At 45.6% G+C, this 27,796-nt stretch overlaps 1 protein-coding gene across 3 annotated transcripts in view; it reads right to left on the bottom strand.

Annotated features, from left to right (window-relative positions):
- The window catches only part of ranbp9 (RAN binding protein 9), a 175,223-nt gene that overhangs the window by 130,060 nt on the left and 17,367 nt on the right, over window positions 1-27,796 (bottom strand). Inside the window, exons 1-2 of one of the 3 annotated variants that reach the window (XM_038797078.1) lie at window positions 19,969-20,451; window positions 946-1,057 (exon numbers count right to left, since the gene is read on the bottom strand). In XM_038797078.1, the coding sequence (XP_038653006.1) occupies window positions 946-1,057; window positions 19,969-20,158 (302 nt within the window). In that variant the 5' untranslated portion in view covers window positions 20,159-20,451. Of the gene's footprint in view, window positions 1-945; window positions 1,058-15,186; window positions 15,206-19,968; window positions 20,452-27,796 lie in introns of those variants that run through there. The other 2 variants (XM_038797080.1, XM_038797079.1) reach the window with 2 other exon arrangements.

Here is a 27,796-nt window from a genome sequence, read left to right as displayed (position 1 = left end):
ACTTTCAAGCGGTTATTGGATAGGTATATGGAGTGCACTAGAATGATTGGGAGTAGGTTGATTTGAACCTAGTTTCAGACTAGTTCGGCACAACATTGTGGGCCGAAGGGCCTGTACTGTGCTGTACAGTTCTATGTTCTAAGACGTAGACAGTTTTAGCAGAAGGGAGTGAGGCCTGAGAGTGTTTGATGTAGATCAGATATAATCACGTCTGCACCTCTTGGACTGAGGTAGGGAAACTGGAATCAAAGGGTTTTGCTGGAGACAAGGGCATCAAAAACATAGATGAGAAAGTAGTTTAGAGATTGATGGAATCATCGGGAATGAAGGCCAGAGGGAAGGCAATGGAGTGTACGGAATCGTAGTTCCAAGTGACTCTCAAGGAAGGGCAAAAATAAAGTTTTTCCAGGAACAAACGTAATGAATATCTCAATAATGCACAGGTCAGATTTACCATTTTTTGGGATGAGATTGTTATATCCAGGATGCACCAAGCTAATGGATTTTAAAGATCACATGGCACTTTTCAAAAACGTAAAATAAGCTCTCCCTTTGCATTTATCCAACATTCCCCTTTTAAATATCAGAAATTATCAATTGGTCGGCCTTTTCATTCATTGTGCGTAGGATCTCACCGAGATGCTATATGTGCCCACATAGCAAATGATTGCACTGCAGAAGTAATACCATGGGTCTCATTAAGAGGTACCGGATCCTACATAAATGCAAGTTCTGCTGCGAACGGGCAGTTGCTGATATCTCGCCAAAGTTAACTGGCTGACAAGCTTTCAAGCAGCAGAAACATGTACTCATCTGTCCCCAAAAATTAAACTTAGCATTTACCCTACTGGAACTCTACATTTTTAAAAACCACTTAAAATAAATATATGCCACATTTCTGTAATGAAACAAACAAACGAAGCACATAAATTCATTCACTCTTACCCATCTCGTCCTTTACTGACAATCTTCACCTCGAAGTAGTAAATCCCACAAGCAGCAGGTATAGGATACATTGCACGGACTGAGGCTGCATCTTTTGGTGTTTTACCATGACCTAAAGGTACAAAATTTAGGGGAAAATTGAGCTTGCAACATATTAAAATGCTATTAAGTGTAGAAAATATTTCAGCATTCGTTCACATCAAGAGGATAACATGCCCTCCAAGCTGTGCCGATGCCCTAACTAAAAATAATCCTTCTGCCCTTACTCGGTCCATATCCCTCTATTTCCTTCCTACCCAATGTACCCATCCAGATGCCTCTGAAATGTTGTTAAAAGTGCCTGCTTCTACCACATCCTCTGGCAGCGCATTCCAGACACCCACCACACTCTGCCTGAAAAACCTACCCCGCACACACCCACCACACTCTGCCTGAAAAACCTACCCCGCACACATCCCTTAAACTTTCCCCCTCTCACCTTGAACCTCTGCCCCTTTGTAATTGCCACTTCCACCCTTGGAAAAGCCTCTGACTATCCACCCCGTCTATTCCTCTCAATTTTGTAGACCTCTATCAGATCTCCCCTCAGCCTCCGAGTTTCCATTGAAAACAATCCCAGTTTATTTAACCTCTCCTCATAGCCAACACCTTCCAGACCAGGCAACATCCTGGTGAAACGTTTTTGCATTCTCTCCCTAGCCTCCACATCCTTCTGATAATGTGGTGACCACAACTGCACGCAAACTCCAAATGCGGCCTAACCAAGGTTCTATATAGCTGCAATATGATTTCCCAACTCCTTTATTCAATGCCCTGGCTGATAAAGGCAAGCATGCCATATGCCTTCTTAATCACCTTGGCCACCTGTGTTGCCATTTTTAGGGAGCTGTGGACCTGCACGCCCAGAGACCTCTGTAAGTTAATGGTCCCAAGAGCTCTGCCATTTACAGTGTAATTCATACCTAGATTTCATTCTCCAAAATGCATCACCTCGCATTTGTCCAGATTAAACTCCATCTGCCATTTCTATGCCCAAGTCTCCAATCTATCTATATCCTGTTATGCGTCACTTCTTCACCCAAATTACTGTAAAATCAAGACCCAAAATAAAAACTGAATCCAATTTTGAAGTTAGAAATCAGCAGTTAAAAGCAGGGCAACCTCAGGAATTTCCACAGGGAAAAAAATTAAGCAATAAATAGATGCCCTGGAGTGAAGTAGTATCAGCAAAGGCAGCTTATAGAATAACAATAGAAGTTTATTACATATCCTCAATTCTAACCAGTGATTTATAATTTTAATTACAGGTTTTTTTAAATGTTCAGATGTTATCCAGCAGGGTACTAGTGTAAACTGCAAATTTATTATTGCTACACAAATATTTGACAAAAGCTTAGAAAGAAAATCAACATTCATTGTTGACATGAATAAAATAATTATTTCAAATCAATAGTCAACTTTCTTTGCTGAAATATAATAAAGCCCATTTCTGGGTGGTCATGCAGATTAAAGATCCTACATCTGAAATCATGATCAACTCCAAGAGAAGAAAAGTATCAAGATTGAATTAAATGCAGAATTAAATTTTTTAAAAACACATTAAAAGATTCTCTCCAGTTAAGACTGAAGATACTATTTCTTAGCATCTTGGGTTTTAATTTAAAAACCTTGGGTTTTAATTTAAAAACCTAAACATTCAGAATTTCTAAACACATATTAGGTTTGTACTGTCGAGTAACTATATAGATCATAAGTCCCCTCAAATATATCACAGTGTTCAACGAACAACTGCATTAGAGAGGAGGTTGTTTATTTATAAATATGAGCCAAACTAAAAATTGAAAAGATTTTCAATTGGCATAAACAACTATGTACTCGCAGAAAAATACTTTTCACTGTAACTCGGTACACATGGCAATAAACAAATCCAAAATCAAAATACTGTGGATGCTGGAAATCCGGGAAAAAAAAACGGAAAATACTGGAAAATCTTAGCAGGTTTGGCAGCATCTGTGGAGAGAGAAGCTGAGTTAATATCGAGTCCGTGCAACTATGGATTCGAGATGTTAACTCTGTTTCTCTCTCCACAGATGCTGCTAGACTTGTTGAGCTTTTCTGGGATTTTCTGTTTACATTGTAAAGGCAAGTTGCTGTTTTGGACACCATGAGGGAATTTATAAACTTATTAAATAATTGCTAGTTCTTTCTTTCTTCCGTAATGCAGGTCGCCTTCAGTTTCTCGAATGCATATTGTATTTTACTCATATTTGCATTTTATTCTCCATGCAGTACAAAGGGCTGGTTTGGCTCAGTGGGCTAGACAGCTGGTTTGTGATGCAGAACAAGGCCAGCAGCGCGGGTTCAATTCCTGTACCAGCTTACCGAACAGGCGCCGGAATGTGGAGACGAGGAGCTTTTCACAGTAACTTCATACTTGCGACAATAAAAAGGTTATTATTATTATAATACAGGGAGAAAGACAACTTACAATTAGTTTCAGGTTGGTCATAGCTGCCACAAATAGCATTATATGTTCAAGAGATGAACATATAATTTCTTGGAATGAAAAGTTGCAAATATGTACATGAAAGAACAATTTGGATTTACATAGCACCCTTCAGGACATCTCAAACTGCTTCTTAGCCAATTAAGTACTTTTGAAAGCAATCATTATTAGATAGGCAACTACAACAACCTAACTTCACACAGCAAGATACCACAAACAGGAAATTAGATAAATAACAAGCCCATCTGTTTTGTGGTGATAATTGATGGAGAATATTGACCAGGACACTGGAAGAACGTCCTGTTCATCTTTGAGTAGGACCACCGGATTTTTTGTTAAAACAAAAATTAATCTAAGTGTTGGAGGGAAGGTCATTGATGAAGCAACTGAAAATCATTGGGCCTAGGACACTACCCTGAAGAACTCCCGCAGTGTTGTATTGGGGCTGAGATGACAGGCCTCTAATGACCACACTATCTTCTTTTGTACTTGTTATGACTCCAACCAGCAGTACATCTTCCATCCCCTCAACCCCACAACTGTTCCAATTCCGCTCGGGCTCCTTGGTCCAATGCTGCCTCATGTCAACAGTAGCCACACTCACCTCATCTCTGGAATTTAGCTCTTTTGTCTATGGCTGCACCTAGGCCATAATGATATCTGAAGCCAAATGGTTCTGGCAGAACCCAACTGAGCATTGGCGAGCAGATAATTGGTGAGTTAGTACAACTTCTCAACACTTTTAATTACTCCTTCCATCACCTTGTTGATGATTGACAAAATGCTTATAGGGCAGTAATTGACCAAATTGGATTTCTCCTCCATTTTGTGGACAGGAAACACCGGGCAATGTTCCACATTTACAGGTAGATGCCAAAGTTGTAGCTGTGCTAGAACAGCTTGGCTGGAGATGCAGCTAATTCTGGAGCACAGATCTTCAGCAGATAGCTGCGATGCTGCAGCATTTGACATATTCCGTGCTCAGCCATTTGATATCCCATTTATGTCCACCTGAACAAGTGGTTTAACACCTCACCCAAATTCTATTTATATCTGCCAATCTCATTCCGGTGACGAGGATGTGCTGAGCAGTCGCACATCAGGTGGCTCTTCTCCAGAATACAGTAAAATAGGCACTTTTAGCTGAATTTAGCCTGAACATTTTAGAATTTAGAACAGTACAGCACAGAACAGGCCCTTCGGCCCTCAATGTTGTGCCGAGCCATGATCACCCTACTCAAACCCACGTATCCACCCTATACCCGTAACCCAACAACCCCCCCCTTAACCTTACTTTTATTAGGACACTACGGGCAATTTATCACGGCCAATCCACCTAACCCGCACATCTTTGGACTGTGGGAGGAAACCGGAGCACCCGGAGGAAACCCACGCACACAGGGGGAGGACGTGCAGACTCCACACAGACAGTGACCCAGCCGGGAATCGAACCTGGGACCCTGGAGCTGTGAAGCATTTTATGCTAACCACCATGCTACCCTGCTGAGTTATTAAACTCCTAAACAGAAAACGCAGGGAAGAGGAGCAATATGCCAGCAAGCAGTAGCTCAAGAGGCCACAGGGAAGTCAGAAGCGATGGAAAAGGGCAGGAGCAGCAAGCGAGCAGGCAGACCCACGAGGCAAAGGGTCCTCGGCCACTCCCGGAGAGATGGATGACCCGGATTTCACACACCCCCACCACCGCCCTCCCCCACCCCCCCAGCTGGAGAGGGCTGAAGACATTCCTAACCAAGGAATTTTCCACAATGAAGGAAGAGATCAAAGTGGAGATCCAGGTGGCGATCAAGATGGCAGAGGCGCTGGTCGCCATGCAGATGGCACTCGATGGGATGGGAAAGAAGTTGGAGGCTCAGGGAAAGACAACCCAGGAGCTTGTAAAAGGCATCAATCGATCAGAGTGACAGGATCGTAGCTCTGGAAGCAGAGGTAAAAAGGTTGGTTGTGACCCAAGGGAGCTTGAAGGAGAAGGTCGAGGACCAGGAGAACCGATCTCGGCAGCAGAATATTCGAATAGTGACCTGTCTGATAGAATTGAGGGCAGAGACCCGACTGACTATGTGGCCCAGATACTGGGCAACTTGGTTGAAAGGGACAGCTTCCCCAAGCCACTGGAGATCGACAGGGCCCACAGGTCACTCTGACCGAAGTCCAAGGCAGCCAAGACCGAGCAGCCAAGTGCGATATCGCCAAGTTACACAGGTACCAGGATCAGGAAAGGATCTTGCGTTCAGCTCGGCAGACCTAAAGCGAACAGTTGGGAAGGACACAGAATATGGGTGGAGCAAGACATTGGGGCAAATCACAGGGCCGAGTTTAACCACGCCAAGTTGACCCTGTACAGGAACGGTATAAAATTCGGAATATTATTCCCAGGCAGGCTCTGGGTGATTCCAGAATAAAGAACACTACTTCATCACCCCGGCAGATGCAGTCAGGTTCTTGCAGGTGAATGGCCTGGACAAAAGGCAAACAAAGCAGCAGTGAGGAAGATGCAGGGAGAGAAAAGAAAAGTTACGGACATGGTCAATTTTTGCACGGGACGGAGCAGGAGCATTGACTCACAGAAAGGAAGGGGTGAGGGCAGCAGGAAAGGATGAAGAGGAGACAGGGAAGATGGCAACGGATCAGGGGGGGGGGGGGGGGGGGGGGGGAATCAGATCAGCCAAGAGAGGGGGGCCACCACACTTGCACGAGGAAAGCTAGCACAAGGAGGTACGAGGGGGCAGCCGTGACGCATCTCCCAGCGGAGAGGGAGCACCTGACCGGGGTGTTCACGGCGACAAAAACGGTTATGGGCCAAGGGGATGGTGCGTCGTGGTCAGCAGTGTCCTGGACAGGGCACCGGTAGTCCTGGTAAATGTGCATGCACCAAACTAGTACAACACGGAATTTATAAAGAAGACCATGCTGGAAATCCCCAACATAGAAATGCACCCAGGTGAGAAGGAATTTTTGTTCTTCTCATCAGTACACAAGGTCTATACCCGCATCAACTTCTTTGTCGTGGAGAAATTGGTGCTTCCTGAAATAGTCAGGGCGGAATACTCTGCGATCGTAATCTCCAACCACGCTCCACATTACATGGATGCGAGGTTGGAGACGGGCCACGGCAAATGCACGACATGGAGGTTTTGACACTGCCCTCTTGGTCAACAGATCTTTTGTCAGAAAATATCACAGGCCATAGGTGAGTACGTTACTATCAATCAGAACGGGCAAATCTCACCTTCCACGTCAGGGAGGCACTGAAGGTGGTGATTAAGGGAGAAAGTATAGCCTACAAGTCTCTGAGAGATAGGGAAGAGAGGGTGGCTAGGCAGCAACTGATCGACTCCATCTTGCAGGTCGACAGAAGATACTCCGAGGCCCCGACTGTAGAGCCCCGACTGTGGAGAGGAAAAGCATCAAATGGACTTTAACCTGCTATTCACCAGGAAGGCAGTGCACTACCTCCGCCAGATACGGGGGCCTTCTATGAACACGGAGAGAAGGTTAGCCGCCTGCTGGCTCACGAGCTGAGAAAGCAGGCAGCTACAAGGAAAATAGCACAGGTGAAGGTTAGCAGAGGCGGACTGGTAGCCGAACCAAAAAAGATCAACAAAGCATTTGAGGCCTTCTACCGGGGACTAAATACCCGAGCCTCCGATGTGGACTTGCGGATGAAACAGTTCCTTGATGGACTGGACATGCCAGTCATGGGGAGTTGGAAGCACCAATAGAACTGGGAGAGGCCATGAAGAGAATCAACTCCATGCAGGCAGGGAAGACGCTGCGACCCAACAGGTTCCTGGCGGACGTCTACAAAAATTTTGGACCGGTTCTCACCCCGCACCTGCGGGAGATGTTTGCAGACTCACTAGCAAGGGGAATCCTGCCTCCAACACTAACACAGGCCACCATATCGCTGATACCCAAAAAAGACTAAGACCCGACAGAATGCGGATCATACAGACCCATTTCGCTGCTCAATGTGGACATGAAAATACTTCTGGCCAAGAGACAGGAGAACTACATACTAGAAGTGGTCTCAAGAGGGCCAGACAGGCTTTGTCAAGGGTAGACAGCTAACTGCACACATCAGACGGCTGCTGAATGCGATACTAACCCAATCTGGGGAGAGAACACCAGAGATGATCGTCTCCCTGGATGCAGAAAAGGCTTTGACAGAGTACCTCATTGATGTATTGGAGCGGTTTGGGCTAGAGATGGGGTTCACCTCATGGGTGAAACTCCTGTACAACACCACAAAGGCGAGCATTCGGACCAATACCACCAGTTCCGAATACGTCCAATTGCACAGAGGCATCAGGCAGGGATGCCCGCTGCCTCCACTCCTGTTCACCCTGGCAATTGAACACCTGGCGATCGCCCTGCGAGGCGCAAGAGGTCAGAAGGGTGTCCGAAGGGGAGGCAGAGAGCACAGGGTCTCACTCTGAGTGGATGATCTCTCCTCTACATCTCAGACCCAAAAAACAGCATGAGTGAAATCATGAAGCTTCTGGAAGAGTTCGAGGACTTCTGGGCTCCAAACAACCTGGTCGAAAGTGACGTTTGCCCATTGAACCCGAGTGGGGGAGGAGCAGAGCTGGACGGTCTCCCATTTATAACAGCCCAGAACAAATTCCGCTACCTGGGGATCCAGATAGCCCACGATGGGACACGGCCCACAAATGGAATCTGACCAGTCTGGCGGTGGAAGTTAAAAAGGACCTGCAAAGATAGGATGCACTCCTGCTTTCCCTGGCGGGGACGGTGCAGACGATCAAGATGACATGAAATGAAAATCGCTTGTCACAAATAGGCTTCAAATGACGTTACTGTGAAAAGCCACTAGTCGCCATGTTCCGGCGCCTGTTCGGGGAGGCTAATGCGGGAGCCCTGGTTCCTCTTCCTGTTTAGCTCCATACCAATCTTCATCCCCAAAGCGTTTTTCTAAAACATAGACAAAATGATTGTGGCGTTCGTTTGGGGGGTGGGGAAAGAGAGGAGAGAATCCCCAAATCTACACAGCCAAAGGAGGAAAAGATAGGGGTGGCCTGGCCTTCCCAAACCTACAATACTACCACTGGGCAGCGACAGCAGAAAGAGTGAGGGGAGGGTACGTGAACCCAACATGGAATAGGTGCAGATGGAGGAGGTCTCCTGCAAAGGGGTGGACGAAGGAACTAAACAGGGAATGGGATGAGGATGGAAGAGTCCTCCTGCACAGAGACAACCCTCCAGGCCCTTGCCACAACAGCGCTCTCATCCACGCCATCAAAACACTCAACCATCCCAGTAGGAACAGCAACACCAAGACCCTGGAACCAGATGACACAGCACTTCAGTCTAACCGAGGTGCCCATCATGGCCCCGATCTGCGGCAACCTCAGGTTCTTACCAGCCATGCTAGACGCCACCTTTAAGAAGTCGAGACAGGACAGGGAGACACTAGTGATTAGGGACTTCTACACAGGGGACAGACTTGTGACCTTAGAAGAGCTGACAAAGAGATTGGAATTACCAAATGGACAGGAACTCCCACATTTACAAATCAAAAACTTTCTCTGCAAGGAGAAAACGATGTATCCCAGAGCCCCGAGAGACACAATGTTGGAGGAGCTACTGGATGCGGACAGTCTGGAAAATGGGAACTACGGGAGCATATACGGACAACTCTTAGAAAGGACATACTTCCCAAATGAGCAGGTTCTTCCTGAAGGTGGAGGATAAATGTGAACGGTGCCAGGGAGGCCAGGCCAACCACGCCTACATGTTCTCGGCATGTCACAGACTTGTCGGACTCTGGACAACCTTCTTCGAGGCAATGTCCCAATATCCAAGGTTGTGGGGGTGAGGATGGAGTCATGCCCAAGGGTGGCAGTCTTCCAGGTATATGACTAGCCAGAACTTCATATGGGGAAGAGGACCGACGCCCTTGCCTTTGCTTCCCTAATTGCCCGCCGGAGAATCCTGCTCAGCTGGCGATCAGCAGCACCACCCACAGCTGCAGACCTATTGGAATTTCTCCACCTGGACAAGATTAAGTACACCATCCGGGGGTGGAAGAAGGCTTCCCCAAAGCACATGGGCCATTCATCAGCCTGTTCCAAGACCTGTTCGAAGCCAACAATAGATAGAACAGATGGTCGCACAGGAACCACCAGGGCCACAGAAAGCAGATTGGGGGGGCAAGGAAACACCAGAGGTCAGCCCAGGAAGAGATCGACACAGCAGAAGGAAGGGCCTAGGTTTGGACCTGGAGACAGCAGAAAAGGGGAAGAGTAAAGGGGGTTGCCGAAAAGGAACAATGTGTAAATTATAACAATTTCATCCATTTCCTGTACAGTATAAAAATGCAAATTCTAATTAAATTTTTTTTTATAAAAACGTGTGGCAATCTCCAAGGGTGCATGTGGGCTGCAGTGTAACTGCAAAGCCATCAGTGCTAAATTTGGAAGTACAAACCCACATATGACATACAGCACAGAAAGAGAGCATTCAGCCCAGCTAATCTAAACTGGTGTTTTGCTCTACTTGAGCCTCCTCCCATCATTTCTCATTTAAATTTCCCATTATAACCATGCTCTTCTCCCTCCAATGCTTGCTTAGCTTTCCCTTAAATGGATTTATACCATTCACCTGAATCACTATGGTTGCGGGTTTCACATTCTCACCACTCTTTGGGTAAAGGTTTCTTCAGAATACTCTTAGATGTCTGTGTGACCATCTGACGTTGGTCGCTTCTGGTTATGCGCTTCTTCACAAGAGGAAACATTCTCTCTGGGCTGGATTGTCCAACAATCTCCCCCCGCAGAGTGTTTTCCGGTGGTGGGGGCAGCTTGCCATTGTCTACTGGCGGGATCTTCCGGTCCTACCGATGCCTACAGAATTTTATGCGGCTCACACATTTCTGCTGGGGAACTCACCACAGGGAGTCGCCATTGGTGGGACCAGAAGATCCTGCCAGCGGGAAGAGCCAGAAAATTCAGTCCTTTCCAGGTGATGCAGGAGGTAGACGAGGCCTCGGTTGAGGAACTGAAGGGTAAATGGGAAGAGGAGCTGGGTGAGGAGATTGAGGAGGGGACGTGGGCAGTTTGGTTCGGTGGGAGGGAGAACTGTGTACATGGGTTTGTGGGATGTGGCGGGTGTTATCTCTTTCCCTTTTGTTGTTTGGGTGTTCTTTTGCTTTTTCTTTTCTTTGTAGTTGCTTTTGAAATTGGGTGGGTGTTGTTCTTGGGTTTTTACCGCGGTTGTTTTGTTAATATTGTTGTGATGTTTATATTTTGTAAAAATTTCAATAAAAATTATTTTTACAAAAAAGAGAATTCAGTCCTTTGTACCCACTATCAAAATCGTTCTTAAATTTTAAAAACCTCTATTAGGTCACCCCTCAGTCTTCCTTTTTCATAAGACAAGAGACCAAGCCTGTCAATCCTTCCCTGATATGTATAGCCACACATTTCTGGCATCATCCTTGTAAGTCTTTTCTGGAACCAATCTAGTGTCTCTATATCATTATTATAACATGGCAACCAAATCTCCATGCAGTACTCACCTTACCAAGCATAACTTCACTAACATTTCAAGGGCATCCCTGAACAAAAAGTTTGTATTCATTGCCCTACTAACCTATGGCAAAATGTTTGGCGATTGATATATCTGTACTTGGATCCCTTTCTTCCTCTATCCCACCTACACTTGCACTCTTCAAGCGACCTCTCTATTCTTACCAAAATGTACTACCTCACATTTGAGTCGAGCTTCACTTGTCAATCTTTTGTCCATTCTGCAAATTGAGTGGGTTCAATCCAACTATGCAGAGGAATGAACCTTCCTGAACAAGCTTCTTAAATCTCACAAACTGTGCAAACATTCACGCTCGACATAATCCAATATTCTTTCTTGGACACAAATTGAGCATTCTCTGCTTCTGTGTCCCCTTTTGAATTGTATTCTTCATTTTATTTTGCTTTTCCTTATTCTTCCTATCAAAACATATTACTTCAGACTTCATTGAATTTCATTTGCTATGTGTATGCCCATTCCACCAACCAATCTGTATTGTCTTGAAGTCTATCACTAACTTCCCACAGTTGATGACCCTGGAGGACATCACAGTTTACCTTCCTCCAGTTAAAAAACTGTTCACCACTACTTTGTTTCCTGTCACTCAGCCAAATTCATTGATTTTATTAACAAAGCAGAGAGCAATAAAAAAAAAAGAGGGTATGGTGAACTTTAGTAGCACAGTGGTTAGCAGGGCCGGCTCAAGGTACCGGCAACTCGGGCAGTCCCCCGGGGCACCATGTGCTAGGGGGCGCCATCAAGGAGTGCGTGACCGGCGTCAGAGACCCGGCGCCGCGTAAAAGACTCGGGTCCCGCGCATGCGCAGTTGGGCCGGTGCCAACCAGCGCATGCGCGGTGGCCGCCCTCCCCCAGGCCGCCCCGCACAAACATGGCGGACGGATCCAGGCTCTCGGTGGAAGAAAGGAGGCCGGCCGACAGAGAGACCGGCCCGCCGATCAGTGGGTCCTGATCATGTACCAGGTCACTCTGGCCCCCCCCCCACCCAAAGTTCAGCTTGCCCGGGGCGCTAGCAACCCTAGGGCCGGCGCTGGTGGTTAGCACTGTTGATTCACAACACCAGGGTCCCAGATTTGATTCCTGGCTTGGGTCACTGTCTGTGCAGAGTCTGCACGTTCTCCCAGTGTCTGCGTGGGTTTCCTCCAGGTGCTCCGGTTTCCTCCCACAAGTCTAAAAAGACGTGCTTGCTAGGTGAATTGGACATTCTGAATTCTCCCTCCGTGTACCCGAACAGGTGCCAGAATGTGGCGACTTGGGGATTTTCACAGTAACTTCATTGCAGTGTTAATGTAAGCCCACTTGTGACAATAATAAAGATTATTATTGTAAAATTCTGGTTAGGCCTCAGCTGGAGTAGTGTTCAATGTTGCACATCACACTTTAGGAAGGATGTGAAAGCATTGGAGAGGGAGCAGAAAATAATTTAAGAATGGTTCTGGCGAAGAGAGTCTTCAGTTACATAGACAGTTTGGCAAAGCTGGGACTGATCGCCTTAGAGAAGGTTGAGAACACATTTGATTGAGGTGTTCAAGGGGTCTGGGCAGAGATAAACTATTCCCATTAGTAAAAGCGCCAGGAACTAGAGGTCATCAGTTTAAAGTGACTTGCAAAGGAACCAGAGAAAAAACTTTTTTCCCTTTCTCACACAATGTGAGATAAAGACTTTGAATGCTCTGCTTGAGGATGTGTAGGAGGCCAGAATTCAACTGTGGTTTTCCAAAGGGAATTGGATAATTAACTGAAGAGAAAAAAAATGACAGGGTCATGGGGAGGCGGGGGGGGGGGGGGGTGTCAGGTTTTGCTCTTGTGGAAAATAATGTCACCCGAGTCTTCAATAATCAACATTTGGACACTAACAGGAATGCATTAATCTCCAAATTGTGAACAGAAAATACCACTACACTCAATCATGGGACCTATACCCCAAATCACCTCAAGAGCTAATTTCTGTAGACCTGAGAGGTCTTGCCTCTCATCCCAAATGGCTGATTTGTATTCATATCAAAACATTACAGTGCCAATTTTAGTGAGAAAATTAGGGCAAGTTTAGAACGGAACACTTATAGTACTGAGGGAGAGGAGTCAAAATAACTGCCCAAGGAAAAGGGATTGGGAGATCCTGGGCCTACAGTGTTTGCAGAGGTAAGGGGTAAAGAGACTTGGGTCATCCAGATGACAAAAGCAGCGGATCTACCAGAACTGGAAATAGAAACGTCTTTAAAAGTAAACTTATTCCATACCACACCTAGTATGTATTCTAGTACCCCATGCAAAATGGAATGATTTTCATTCCCAATCACAGAATCCCTACATTGCAGAAGGAGGCCAATAGGCCCATTAAGGCTGCACTGATCCTACAAAAGAGCACCCTATCTAGGCCCACTCCATCCCTGTATCCTCACCTAACCTATATATCTTTGAACAAGGGATAATTTAGCATGGCCAATCCACTAACCTGCATAACTGTGGACTGCCGCTGGAAACTCATATAGACAGTGACCCAAGGCCAGAACTGAACCCGGGTCCCTGGCGCTCTGAGGCAGCAGTCCTAATGTGACAGCAACGTGGCAGGAGGTAATATTTTTTGGCAATGTCTTTGCCTGCAGAGTCACAGAGTGGGGAAAATTCTTCTTTTAGTTTATGGTTGCTAAAGAAGAGAATTAGCAATTGATATGGAAACAGGCTATAATGCCAAGAACCATGCATTCAGTTCTTAGTGTACTCTACTTACATTTTGTTCTCAGCCCTAACTATTCTTGCCAATACCCTCCACCACTACCTGTGATAGTCCTTTTTTTCTTTATAAACAGTGTACTCAACATAATATTCTGAAAAAGGCTAATGGTTCTAAAAACTTAACAACCACAATGCAGAGGGAATCCTAATTTTAACAAAATAAAACAAACTACCTAATTTGGGATGAAACAAAATGATCTACATTGTGGAGGTCTGCACGGCTGATTTTACCTTTTCATATACAACAAAATGAAAATAGAAAATAAACCCCCAACAAAACAGTCAAAATACATTCAAAATACAAAAGATATCAACTATAGAATGAAACATGATGGAACTACTAACATTCCCCTTATAAGGGAATCCAAAACTGGGGAGCACACTTCAAAAATAAGGGGTCTCCTATTTAAGACAGAGGTGAGGAGGAATTTTTTCCCCAGAGAGCTGTTCATCTTTCAAGGTGCGACAAGTCAAACAGCTAATCTTGCTCTTATTTCTTATGATCTTATATAGCATGCATCCGATATACTGGAAAACAACGCTATAATCTAATACCTGTAGTTCTATTGTAAGATCCCCAACCAGAAATATTAACTATGTTCCTTTCTCCACCCATGTTGCCTGACCTGCTGAGTATTTACATTATTTTCCATTTTTACTTCAGATTCCAGTATCTGTGGTATTTTTCTTTATATTAGTTGCCAGCAGCTTTGGAAGCAGTGCTAAATGCTACGATGAAACATATGAGAGTCCATTAGGTTTTAATAATTATTTTCAAATGTGTCACCATTCCAACTACTGCCTTATCATCAGAATGGACTACCTGGTTAGTAAACCGAGACAAATCAACTTGATTTTCTATTAATATCAGAGCCAACAAATGTTAAATGATCTTATGATACTGCGGTTAATTAATCACATCAACAAAGCTATGGAGGTGCAATGCAGTACAGGGAGAGGGATATGTAGTAGTGCAAAAAGATACATTCTCATTGTATAGTGTTTCATGGATGTTCCAAACAATGTTGCTTTCTTTTCTTTCTCCTTCTACCCTCACACCTAACACCACTACACTACTGTGTTTGATGCAATCCCAAGAGTCGCTGTGTGTTATCTCACAATGCTGCTGTCAGGAGACCAATGCATAATACTAATATGGTGATATTGAAAAATCTCAATATGCTAAACATATGGTAAACTCCGCTGCCATATATTTATCACGAAATTTTAAAATGTTAGAATATTAGTAATTACTCAATAATAAACTGTAATATTTCAATATTATTACACCGGTTTTCAATAGGTTATCCTGTGTAATCAATAACTTTTCAACAGCTCCAAACAATGCTATAAGTAGAAAAAAAAACATACATCCCAAACACAAAAACACTTTTTCAGGACTCCTTTCTTACCTAGTATGCAAGAGGCCCAACCAGACAGGATTCACTGCTAGATCTAGTAATGGAAATGAACCAGAGCAGATAAGAGAAGTAAGTGTGGGGGAATACCCAGGCAATAGCGATCAAAACATAAGTTTAAAATAATGATCGAGAAAGACATAAGAAAGACAAAGACAAAGACCACAGAAATACACGAGGAATAGAAACTGATTTTGAAAATGGATCTGATGAAAGTAATGGGGAAAAATTGACAAAGGGATAGAATAGCAGTGGAAAATACTTGGAAAAAACGAAGAGAGTTCAGGAGAAATATATATTCGGTTAAAATAAATAAAGTAACCAATAATTAAACTATGGATCAGTAAAAAAATTTGGGTAAAATTGAATGAAAGAAAAAGGTATAACTAAGTACGTAAACAACAGAAGATGTAAAAGTGAACTGATAGATTTGGAAAGACGGCATTTGGAAAACAAAGAGGCCATACAAAATTAAATTATCAAGGAATAGAAAAATAGGATTTGCAGGCACATAAACAAAAGAAAAATCAGGGTAATGCCAGAAGGGGAAAACTCAGTAAAATGATAGAAATACTGAATAGTGACTTTGCCTCATTATTTACCAGGATGATTAAATGTGGATAAGATGTTAGAAAAGAACAAAAACCGATAGAGACATTTAAGATAGAAAATGGTGCAAGAGATAGTGTGGAGATAATTAATAAAATAATCAAACTTCGCAAGGAAAAACCCTTGGTCAATTGGATTGCATTCATTCATTTTTTTAAAGTTAAGAAATAGCAGACGCATTATTTCATACATGTATAAAAGTTCGTTACAAAAGGAAATATGCCCACGGAATTTTGGACAGCAAACGTTATTATATTTCAAAGAGGGAGAGACAACATATGCAAGGAACTATCTAAGATCAGTTAACTGAATGTCTGCGGTACGAAAGATCAGAAAACCTTTCCTCAAAAGGTTGAACTTAAAAATATCTACAAACTGAAAATATAAAAAGTAGTCAGCACAGATTTCAAATGGGAAGGACATACTTGACCAACCTTATTGAATTCTTTGACAAGTAAATGCAAGAGTCAACAAGGGCAGTGTAGTAGATGCAATATATTCGGATTTGCAAAAGTTCTTTGGTAAGGTACCGCAAGAGTAACCTCATGACTAAGGTCAGAACATGTGAAATCAGGGCTAAGTAGCAGATGGATAGCAAGCTGACTCCAAAACAGAATAGAGTTGGGGTTAAGGGTAACTACGCAAACTGGCAAAAGGTGAGAAATGGTGTTCCAGAAATAGTAAGTAAACGAATAACTGGATAATCTGGTTTGGTGGTTAATGGAGGAAGAACTCTTTGCCTGGATATCATTTTTCCCTCTACCAATAAAACCTGCAATGAATACACATAATTCCATTTACAGAGTTAAAAGACAACTTGCTAGAAAAATTTAATACAGGCATCAAGCAAGTTAACATTTCAGATGCCCACCCCTTGTGCAGAGAAAGGGCACCACCAAAAAACTTTACTTAACTAATGCATGAAACCTCAACTCATCAGAGTTCTCAAAAGCTACCTGACCCGAAACAGAAAATGCTGGAAATAGTCAGATGTCCAGCATTTGCAGTGTTTTTGCCGGATTTACAGTTTGTTGCCAATGCCAGCTTATACAGAAAAAGGACCTCACTTCATATTGTTTTACCCAAATTAATGCTTTGATTATCATGTTGGATCAATGGAATCAAATTGGTTTCGGCCGATGAACCTCAAACCCAAGTCAGCAGGTTAAGAATTTAAACCTCATCACAGGACACTTTAGTGCAGTACCAAGGCCATACAAGAATAAAAAATAATAATAATAACTTGTCACAAGTCGGCTTCAATGAAGTGACTGAAAAACCCCTAGTCACCACATTCCGGCTCCTGTTCAGGGAGGCCGGTACGGGAATTGAACGCGCGCTGCTGGCTGTGTTCTGAAATACAAGCCAGCGATTTAGCCCACTGTGCTAATCCAGCCCCAGTCCTGCATTTTGGATGAAACCAAGATTCTATCTTATTCCAATGGTTAAAAGATCCATGATACTATTCGTAAATGAGTAGATTCACCTAGGATGCAATACCAGAGTGATGGGTTCAGAAACATCCAGTTTATCTTTAGAATTCAAATGTAATACGTTCTGTTATGGCAATGCACAAATACTTGACATTACCTAGCAATGAATCTCAATAAGATCATAAGGTTCCTACAACACCAAGATAGGAAAACGTTAAGACTTTGGATTACTGTGGACTGGTCTCCGAGAAGCAACAGATACAATACTCCATTCACTAAATAATTTACTTGGTAAACAACTGCAGTTGTGCTTTGGTGTCATTCAGCAGAATGGAACATTTTGCGTTCAAGTGACATCATTGAGTATCGATACCTCAAATGAAAAGCACAGATAATATTACCCTGACATCCGAGTACATGGGGGAGGGGAAGAGTACAAGAGATATTTGTTAAAATAAAATCTGAATACCAGCTGATGTTTCAGCAGAATATATGAAGTGCATCACAACATTAAGTTTGATTAGATAACATGACAGACAAAACGTAATACGTAATCCACCAAAAGAAAATCACACAAACAGGATCCAAATCATTGTGTGTTTTGATTTGGTATGAAAACTTCATTAAACTTTTCATGCTTGAGGGGCATTCCTTGCCTAAAGTCTTACTACACAAATGAAATAAAGTTTACAAAGTTCAACAGTTAACAAATGAAGTACCATATAAAGTTACCCGGGATTCGCACACAAAACATATCATGAACCTGGTCCTAAAAAAAATCAAAACTGTGAATTTTTAGCACACTAAAGAAACTTTGTGAGCTGCTGCCAGCTTCAGGTTTACATTTTAATGGGATCACTTTAAAAATAGAGAATAAAAATTATCCGAAACTATAGCTCTATGACTCTTGGTTCCAAGAAAGTTAATCCTTTCTCTACGGCATGACTGCTGGGACATTCAGATCTACGCAAATCCAAAATGGTCAAAACAGAAACGGTAATAATAATCTTTATTGTCACAAGTAGGCTTACATTAACAGTGCAATTAAGTTACCGTGAAAAGCTCCTAGTCGCCACATTCCGACTTGTGGGAGGAAAGCGGAGCACCCGGAGGAAACCCACGCAGACACGGGGAGAACGTGCAGACTCCACAGTGACGCAAGCCGGGAATCGAACCTGGCACTATGAAGCCATTGTGCTAACCACTATGCTACCGTGCTGCCCATATTGTAAATACATTAAGAGTAATACCGATATTGGTGCCTTTTATACTGTTTGGAAACACACACAGCCATGAAACTAATATTTAGAACTTCTGAAAGAATATAGCTCTGTCCTTTTACTTTATTTCCTCAATTTTCAACCTACCCATTCCTTATGATTTTTCACTGTAAGATTATAAACTTTCAGTGGGTTTTGTAATGGAAGATGATACTGGGCACTTGCTCAAACTCATCTTACTCAGGATGCAAATTAACCAGTCATTCATTCTATTCAGACTGAATTGATATCTAGATCATTCGTCTCTTGCCCTCATCCTCATGCCTCATAGGGGCAGCAGGGTAGCATGGTGGTTAGCATAAATGCTTCACAGCTCCAGGGTCCCAGGTTCGATTCCCGGCTGGTTCACTGTCTGTGTGGAGTCTGCACGTCCTCCCCCTGTGTGCGTGGGTTTCCTCCGGGTGCTCCGGTTTCCTCCCACAGTCCAAAGATGTGCGGGTTAGGTGGATTGGCCATGCTAAATTGCCCGTAGTGTCCTAATAAGGGTGGGGTTGGGGGGGGGGGTTGTTGGGTTGCGGGTATAGGGTGGATGCGTGGGTTTGAGTGGGGTGGTCATGGCTCGGCACAACGTTGAGGACTGAAGGGCCTGTTCTGTGCTGTACTGTTCTATGTTCTATGTTCTATGTCTATCCTCTGCCCCAAACATGAGAAAGGATGTGCAGCAACTCATTACAGCACCTGATTCTTAATTAACTGTCAAATGTTGATCTGCTCTTGCTTCCCCCATCTCCGGCTGGAGTTTTAAGTCTTCATCCGATTTGTTGCTTGTTCACATTTCATGTCATTGACATTTGCAGAATCATTCATTTGCCACAGACTTGATTCATCATAATGTGTTTGCTTTAAAGGTTTGTTCATTTAAACAACCGATAAATGGTTCCACTCATACACCCCTATCATTTAGCACTTAGGGCCATCTGATCTTTTGTGCAATTAAAACTTATTTTCTACCTATGTGCAGTGGATTTTAATAAAGTCAGTGGAAGACTCGTTTAGGTTCTGGTCTGTTTCTACCAATTGCCTCTTCACCCATCCACATTTGAAGTATCTGAACTGTAAAATAACCGGAACATGTCATGGCATATATGATTTACGGTTATGGTGTTCAAGGCCCGTTTCTCTATCACCCCCACACCCATTTCCTTATTGTGTACGGAAGTCTGGAGGTCCGGACTGTACAAGTCTCGGCCTGTAGCTAGGTCGGTGCCTGCAGTGAGTTCTGGCACTCGCCTTTACCCAGACAGCTGTGTGTGACTGAGGTTGCGAGGCCTGGCCCCTGTGTGGGTGTCTCTGCTGCGGCTCGGTGGCCTCTCTACCTATGCTAACTGTTGCTATGTAGGGCCAGGAGCCTGTCTGGCAGTCGGCGCTCAGGTTGCTATCCACCCTCTTTGCCCTTTAGCTCAGCTCGGGACCAGTGTCAGGCCACCCCTGGGTGCCAGGCCCCATCCGCTCACCTTTGTAATGGACCCGCAGGTTGTTCTGAGACAGGCCGATGTAGCTGTACTTGTCCTTCGGGCTCCAACACCTCGGCAGCGGCGTCTCCTGCTCGTTGACAGCCGGGTAGAGGCGCTTGAAGCGCTCGGTGAACTCCTTCTCCTGGAGGTTGAGGGCCGACTCTCCGTGCGCCGCCGACAGTCCAGCCATGGGTGCGGGTGCGTGAGGGATGGGGAAGGCCGAGCCCGGAGCCTGGGCTGTGGGTAGATGCCTAACGGGCCGGGCCTGACTGAGCCGGTCCGAATCGGGTCCCGGATGAGGAGGCTTGGAAACCCGGAGCGGCGACTGGTGCCGTCCCCCCAAACCCCACGGCGCGACCGCACCTTATGTACCCGCCGCTCACTCACTCAGAGTCTGCCTGCCAGCCGGCCTCCCTCCGCCCGTCCCCTCCCCAGCCCAGCTCAGCTGCTGCTGCATCCGAGCTCCTCCGTCCGCCTGTCTGTCTGTCCACCTGTCTCCGCTCACTGACAGGCCACCGCTACCCAACCCGCTCCTCATTGGCTGCCCGCTCGAAGCCGCACAGCCAACGCGGCCGGGGGGCGGAGCCAAGGGCTAGGGGGCGGGGCGAGGATGGGGCAGGGGCTGGGGGCGACAGATGGAGGGGGGGTGCTGGGCAGTGGGGACGGGCCGGGGCAATAGATAGGTCTGAGGGGTGGGAAGGGCCTAGGAGCAATAGATAGGGCTGATAGGTGGAAAGGGGCTGGGGCAATAGACAGAGGGCAGGGAGTGAAGAGAGCATCAGGGCAATTGATAGGGGTGAGGGGTGGGAACGGTCTGGGAGATAGGGCTGAGAGGTGGAAAGGGGCTGGGACAATAGACAGGGGGCAGGGAGTGGGGAGGGCATTGGGGCAATTGATAGGGGTGAGGGGTGGAAAAGGGTTGGGACAATATATCGGGGGCAGGGAGTGGGGCCTGGGGGCAATAATTAGGGGTGAGGGGTGGAAAGGTGCTGGGGCAATAGATGGGGGACAGGGAGTAGGCAAGAGCTGGGTACAATAGATAGGGGGAGATGCAAGGGGTAATAGAAAGGGGTTAAGGGTGGGAAGGGACGGGACAATGGGGGTGAGGGCAATAAATAGGGGGCAGGGAGTGGACAAGAGCTGAGGTGAAAAAATAGGGAGTCAGAGACTGGGAAGGGGCTGGGGACAATAGGGACAGGGAGTTGGCCATGGGCAAGGGATAATAGACAGGGCATCAGGGAGTGAGACTGTGCAAGACTGGGGAAAGAAAGTGGCAGGGGAGATAGATGGGAGAGGGGAAGGAGCTGTCAGGGAATACGCTGTAGGTCAGGCAACATCTGGGAATCTGGGGGTGGCACAGTGGTTAGCACTGCTGCCTCAGTGCCAGGGACCCGGGTTCAATTCTGGCCTTGGGTAACTGTGTGGAGTTTGCACCTTCTCCCCGTGTCTGCGTGGGTTTCCTCAGGGTGCTCTGGTTTCCTCCTAAATCCAAAGATGTGCAGGTTTGACAGATTGGCCATGCTAAATTGTCCCTTAGTGCTCAAAGGTGGGGGAGGGTGGCATGTGGCACAGTGGTTAACACTGGGACTGCGACACTGAGGGCCCGGGGTCACTGTCCGTGTGGAGTTTGCACATTCTCCCCACGTCCGCGTGGGTTTTACCCCCACAATCCAAAAATGTGCAGATGTGTGGATTGGCTATGCTAAATTGCCCCTTAATTGGATAAAAATAATAATAATTGGGTACTCTAAATGTATAAAAACAAAGGTTAGGTGGGGTGACGGGTTTAAGGGAGGGGTGACCGTGGGTAGGGTGCTCATTCAGAAGGTTTATGTAGACTCGATGGGCCGAATGACCTCATTCTGCACTGTCGGGATTCTATATTCAAATTGAAATAGAGTTAGCATTTCAGGTCAATAATGACCCTTCATCAGAATTGAGGAAAGATAGAAATTAATAGGCATTGAGCAAGTGAAAGGGGATGAACAAAAAGGAAAGTTTGTGATACCGTGGAGAGTAGGAGAAATTAAATAAAAGGTTTCATGATCATGGACAAAGAAACAAAAGATGTATCCAGATGAAGTGTAAATAAATGGTTGTATAACAACCATCAAAATACAAAGTGAAGGAATTAAAAAAGAAACAAGAAAAAACAAACCAGCAAAATAAAGATGGAAGCAGAAGTTATGATCTAAAATTGTCCAATTCAATGTTGAGTCCAGAGGCTGTAGTGTGCCAAGTCCAAAGATGTTCCTTGAGTTTGCATTGAGCTTCATTGGAACACTGTAGCAGGCCAAGGAGAGATAAAAGAATTGATATGACAAGTGACATGAAGCTCAGAGATCATGCTTGGGGCAGATTTGTATTAGGAATTGGGCTAAAGTTCAGACAGGATACAGGCTGGGGCAGCAGCATTGCTGGAGGTAGGTTTGCAGTGATCGAGGTAAGCTTCCCCTGGACCTGAGGGGCTGCAGATTGATTGACTCCACTTGGGATGTTGGCCCCTGCATTTAGTGTGTGTGTGTGTGAGTGACGGCATAGTGGCACAGTGGTTAGCACTGCTGCCTCACACAGGTACCCATGTTCAATTCCGACCACCGGTGACTGTGTGGAGATTGTACTTTCTCCCTGTGCTGGCATGAATTTCCTCCAGGTGCTCCGGTTTCCTCCCACAGTCCAAAGTTGTTCAGGTTTAGCTGGGGTTATGGGGATAGGGCAGGAGAGTGGGCCTAAGTAGGGTTCTCTTTCAGAGGGTTGGTGCAGTCTTGATGCTTGAATCGCCTCCTTCTGCATTGTAGGGCTTCTATGATTCCAATGTCTGATTCCATGAAAGCAAATACTTGCATCTGTATTGGGCTTTTCACGAGGTTGTATATCCCAGAGCACTTTAAAGCCAATTAAGTATTTTTGAAGTGTTGTAATGTAGGAAATGGGCAATCAATCTACATGCAGCAAGATGAAAAATACCAGTTAATCTGTTTCGTAATGTCTGAGGGATAAATATCAGCCAATACACGGGATATATACCCTTCTTTTCTGATGCTTGCTTTGATTCCCCACTATTTTCATCTCCCCCATTGAAAATCAACACCTGGTAATGCAATTTGTGCATGGGTTTCAGTTCTCTACTATGGCACAGTGTGTGTGCATTAATGGCTTTTGAAGCATGCTCCTGGTTTACACAAATTATTTTAGCTGTAAGTAGTTGCACATGGTGGCATAACTGAAAGATCATTGTTGGTTGGTATTGTAAGATTGTTGGTGTCTCATGACGAGGTCTGGAGGCTTGTATCAAAGAATCATGGAATCCCTGTAGTGCAGAAGGCCATTCGGTCCATCGAGTCTACACCGACCCTCTGAAAGAGCACCCCAACCAGGCCCACTCCCCCACCCTATTCCATAACCCCACTAACCTTTGGAGGAAACCAGAGCACCCGGAGGAAACTCACGCAGTCACAGGGAGAATGTGTAACATCCACACACTCACCCAAGGTTGGAATTGGACCCGGGTCCCTGGCGCTGTGAGCTAGCAATGCTAAGCACTGTAGCACTGTATCATTGAACATAAACTGTTTGTTGGTAACCCATAACAATAGAAAGATCCAAGTTATTGCCCTGTATGGGTGCTGCCTCCAGGCTGGCTCCCTCCAGACTCTACCACACAAAGCTATACCATTGTGTGACTCTACATCTTATCATAGAAACATAGAAAATAGGAGCAGGAGGACACCATTGGGCCCTTCCAGCCTGCTCCAACATTCATTATAATCATGGCTGATCATCCAACTCAATAGCCTAATTCTCCCTTTCCCCCCATAATCCTTTGATCTCCTTTGCCCCAAGTGCTATATCCAGCTTCTCCAGCGCAACGTGGCCGGAAGATCGTGCCCTCAGTCTCAGGAACAGAGAATATGGCCAATAATGTTTTGGCCTCAACTACTTTCAATGGTAATGAATTCCACAGGCTCACCACTCTCTGGGTGAAAGAATGTCTCATCTCTGTCCTAAATAGCCTCCCCCATATCCTCATACTGTGACCCCTAATTCTGCACACCCCCAACATTGGGAAATTCATTTTTGCATCTCCCCTGTCTAGCCCTGTTAGAATTTTGTAACTTTCTGTGAGATCCCATTCATTCTTCTGAACTCCAGCAAATACAATCCTAACCGACTTAATCTCTCCTCGTACCTCCAGCCTGCCGTCCAAGGAATCATTCGGCTAACCCTTCGCTGCACTCCCTCAAGACCATCCTTCCTCATATTGGACCAGGGCGGCAAGGTGGTTAGCACTGCTGCCTCACTGCGCCAGGGAGCAGGGGCGAGATTCTCCCCTGCCCGGCGTGACGGAGGGTCCCGGCGTAGGGGAGTGGCGCCAACCACTCAGGGGTCGGGCCTCCCCAAAGGTGGGGAATTCTCCCCACCTTTGGGGGCCAGCCCCGCGCCGGAGCGGTTGGCACCAGAAGACTGGCGCAAAAAACCGGCGCCCCCGGCAGCAGGGCTGGCCGAAAGGCTTTCGCCGGTCGGCGCATGCGCGATGTGGGTTTCTCTCCCGCTTCCGCCATGGCAGAGGCCGTGGCGGCCGTGGAAGAGAAATAGTGCATCCAGGGCACTGGCCCGGAGTCTGAGCCCCGATCGCGGGCCTGGCCACCGTGGGGGCACCCCCCGGGGTCCGATCGCCCCCCGCCCCCCCCCAGGACCTCGGGGGCCCGCTCGCGCCGCTGATCCCGCCGTTACAGAGGTGGTTCAAACCTCGGCGGCGGGAGAGGCCTCCCAGCGGCAGGACTTCGGCCCATCCGGGCCGGAGTATCACCGCAGGGGCCTCGCCGATCGGAGTGGCGAGATTCCGCCGCCGCCACTTCCTGGGTGGCGGAGAATCTCTGCCACGGCGGGGGCCGGATTTTCGGCGGCCCCAAGCGATTCTCTGACCCTGCTGGGGGTCGGAGAATTTCGCCCCAGGGAACCGACCTTGGGTGACTTTGGAGTTTGTACATGAAATGAAATGAAATGAAATGAAAATCGCTTATTGTCACGAGTAGGCTTCAATGAAGTTACTGTGAAAAGCCCCTAGTCGCCACACTCCGGCGCCTGTCCGGGGAGGCTGGTACGGGAATCGAACCGTGCTGCTGGCCTGCTTGGTCTGCTTTAAAAGCCAGCGATTTAGCCTTGTGAGCTAAACCAGCCCCTGGCGTGGTCTCCAACGGGTGCTCCGGTTTCCTCCCACAGTCCAAAGATGTGCAGGTTAGGTGGATTGGCCATGTTAAAATAGACCTGTAGGTTAGGTGGGGTTACGAGGATACTGCGGGGAGTGGTTTGAGGTTAGGGTGCTCTTTCAGAGGGTCGGTGCAGGCTTGAAGGGCCAAATGGCCTCCATCTGTACTGTAGGGATTCTATGATAAGGAGACCAAAACTGCACATAATATTGCAAGTGCGGCCTCACCAAGACCCTGTATAAATGCAGCGATAACATCCCTGCTCCTGTATTCGAATCCTCTCGCAATGAAGGCCAACATACCATTTGCCTTCTTTACTGCCTGCTGCACCTGCATCTTACCTTCAGTGACTGATGTATGAGGACATCCAGGTCTAGTTGCACATTCCCCTCTCCTAATTTATGGCCATTTAGATAATAGTATGCCTTCCATTTTTGGTACCATTGTGGATAATGTCACATTTATCCAAATTATATTGCATCTGTCATTCATTTGCCCACTCACTCAACGTGTCCAAATCACACTGAAGGATCTCTGCATCCTCTTCACAGCTCACCCTCCCACCCAACTTTGTGTCATTTGCAAATTTGGAGATATTACGTTTTGTTCCCTCATCTAAATCATTAATATATATTGTGAATAGTTGGTGTCCCAGCACCGATCCATGCGGTAACCCACTAGTCACTGCCTGCCATTTGCAAAAAGTCCCATTAATTCCTACTTCGTGTTTCCTGTCTGCCAACCAGTTTTCTATCCATCTCAATACACTACCCCTAATCCCATGTGCTTTAATTTTACACGCTAATCTCTTATGTGGGGCTTTGTCAGCATGATTTCCCCTTCATAAATCCACGCTGACTCTGTCTGATCCTGCCATTGTTTTCTTAGTGCTCTGTTATAAAATCTTTGATAATGAATTCTAGAATTTTCCCCACTACCGACGTCAGGCTGACTGGTCTATAATTCCCTATTTTCGCTCTACCTTCCCTTTTAAATAGTGGGGTTACATTAGCTACCCTCCAATTTGTAGGAATTTTAAATTAGATTTAGATTTATTGTCACATGTACAGAGATACAGTGAAAAGCATTATTCTGCATACAGTTCAGGCAGATTGTTCCATGCATGAAAAAAAAACATAGGACATACGATAAATACACAATATAAATACATAGACATCGGGTGAAGCATGCGGAGTTTAGTGCTACAATAATAAAGAAGATGCCTGGAGACATCAGTTAAGTCCAGAAGAGGGTCATTCAGGAGTCTGGTAATAGCGGGTAAGTAGCTGTTTTTGAATCTGTTAGTCGGTGTTCTCAGACTTTGACTGTTCCAGAGTCTATAGAACCTTGGAAGATGGCCACCAATGCATCCACTATTTCTGGAGCCGATTCCTAAAGTAATCTGGGATATCGATTATCAGGCCCTGGGGATTTATCAACCTTCAATCCCATCATTTTCCCCAACACCATTTCTCTACAAGTATTGATCTCCTTCAGTTCCTCCCTCTCTCTAAAGCCTGCATTCCCCAACATTTCTGGTATCTTATTTGTGTTATCATTCATGAAGACAGAACTAAAGTATGTATTTAGTTCCATTTCTTTATCCCCGATTATAAATTCCCCTGTTTCTGACAGGACGGGCACTACATTTGTCTTCGGCATTTATTACTCTTCAAGTACCTATAGAAACTTTTACAGTCAATTTTATGTTCCCTGCAAGCTTATTCTTGTACTCTTATTTTACCCTTCTTAATCAATCCCTTGGTCCTCCTTTGCTGATTTCTAAAATGCTCCCAATCCTCAGACCTGTTGTTTTTCTTGGTGAATTTTTTTTTGTTTGTTTTTTTCCCCATAAATTTAGAGTACCCAATTATTTTTTTTCCAATTAAGGAGCAACTTAGCGTGGCCAATCCACCTACCTTGCACATCTTTGGGTTGTGGGGGTGAAACCCACGCAGACACGGGGAGAGCGTGCAAACTCCACACGGACAGTGACCCAGGGCCAGGATTCGAACCCGGGTCCTCAGCGCCGCAGTCCCAGTGCTAACCACTGTGCCGCATGCCGCCCCTTTTCTTGGTTAATTTGTATGCTTCTTCCCTGGATCAAATACTCTCTGATTTCCCTTGTAAGGCATGGTTTGACTACCTTACCTGTTTAACTTTTATGTCAGGAATAAACAATTGTTGCAGTTCTTCCATGAGTTCCTTGTGTCATTGCCTATTCACAGTCATTCCTTTAAGTAACATTTTCCAATCGGTTATAGCCAACGCACGCCTCATGTTAGTTTCATCATCGTCACTCTCCATTTTGATGAACTATTCTATCATATTATGATCGTCAATCCCAAAGCAGTCTTGCACAACTAGATTGACATCAATTCCGTTCTCATTACACAGTACCAGTCTAGGATGGCCTGTTCTCGAGTTGGTTCCTCAAAGTATTGATCCATCCAGTATACACTCCAGAAATTCCTCCTCTACAGTAATGTAAATTTGATTTGCCCAACCTATATGCAGATTAAAATCACCCAAATGAGTGGCATGGTTCTCCAGTTCCACATTAAGCCTTGCTTTGTCAAACACTCTTATCCTGCACCTTCCCAAGTCTTTACCCAAAT

Source organism: Scyliorhinus canicula, chromosome 5 (assembly GCF_902713615.1).
Source record: "Scyliorhinus canicula chromosome 5, sScyCan1.1, whole genome shotgun sequence".
In the NCBI taxonomy this organism is placed as follows: domain Eukaryota; kingdom Metazoa; phylum Chordata; class Chondrichthyes; order Carcharhiniformes; family Scyliorhinidae; genus Scyliorhinus; species Scyliorhinus canicula.
This window is presented reverse-complemented; position numbering and strand designations above follow the sequence as displayed.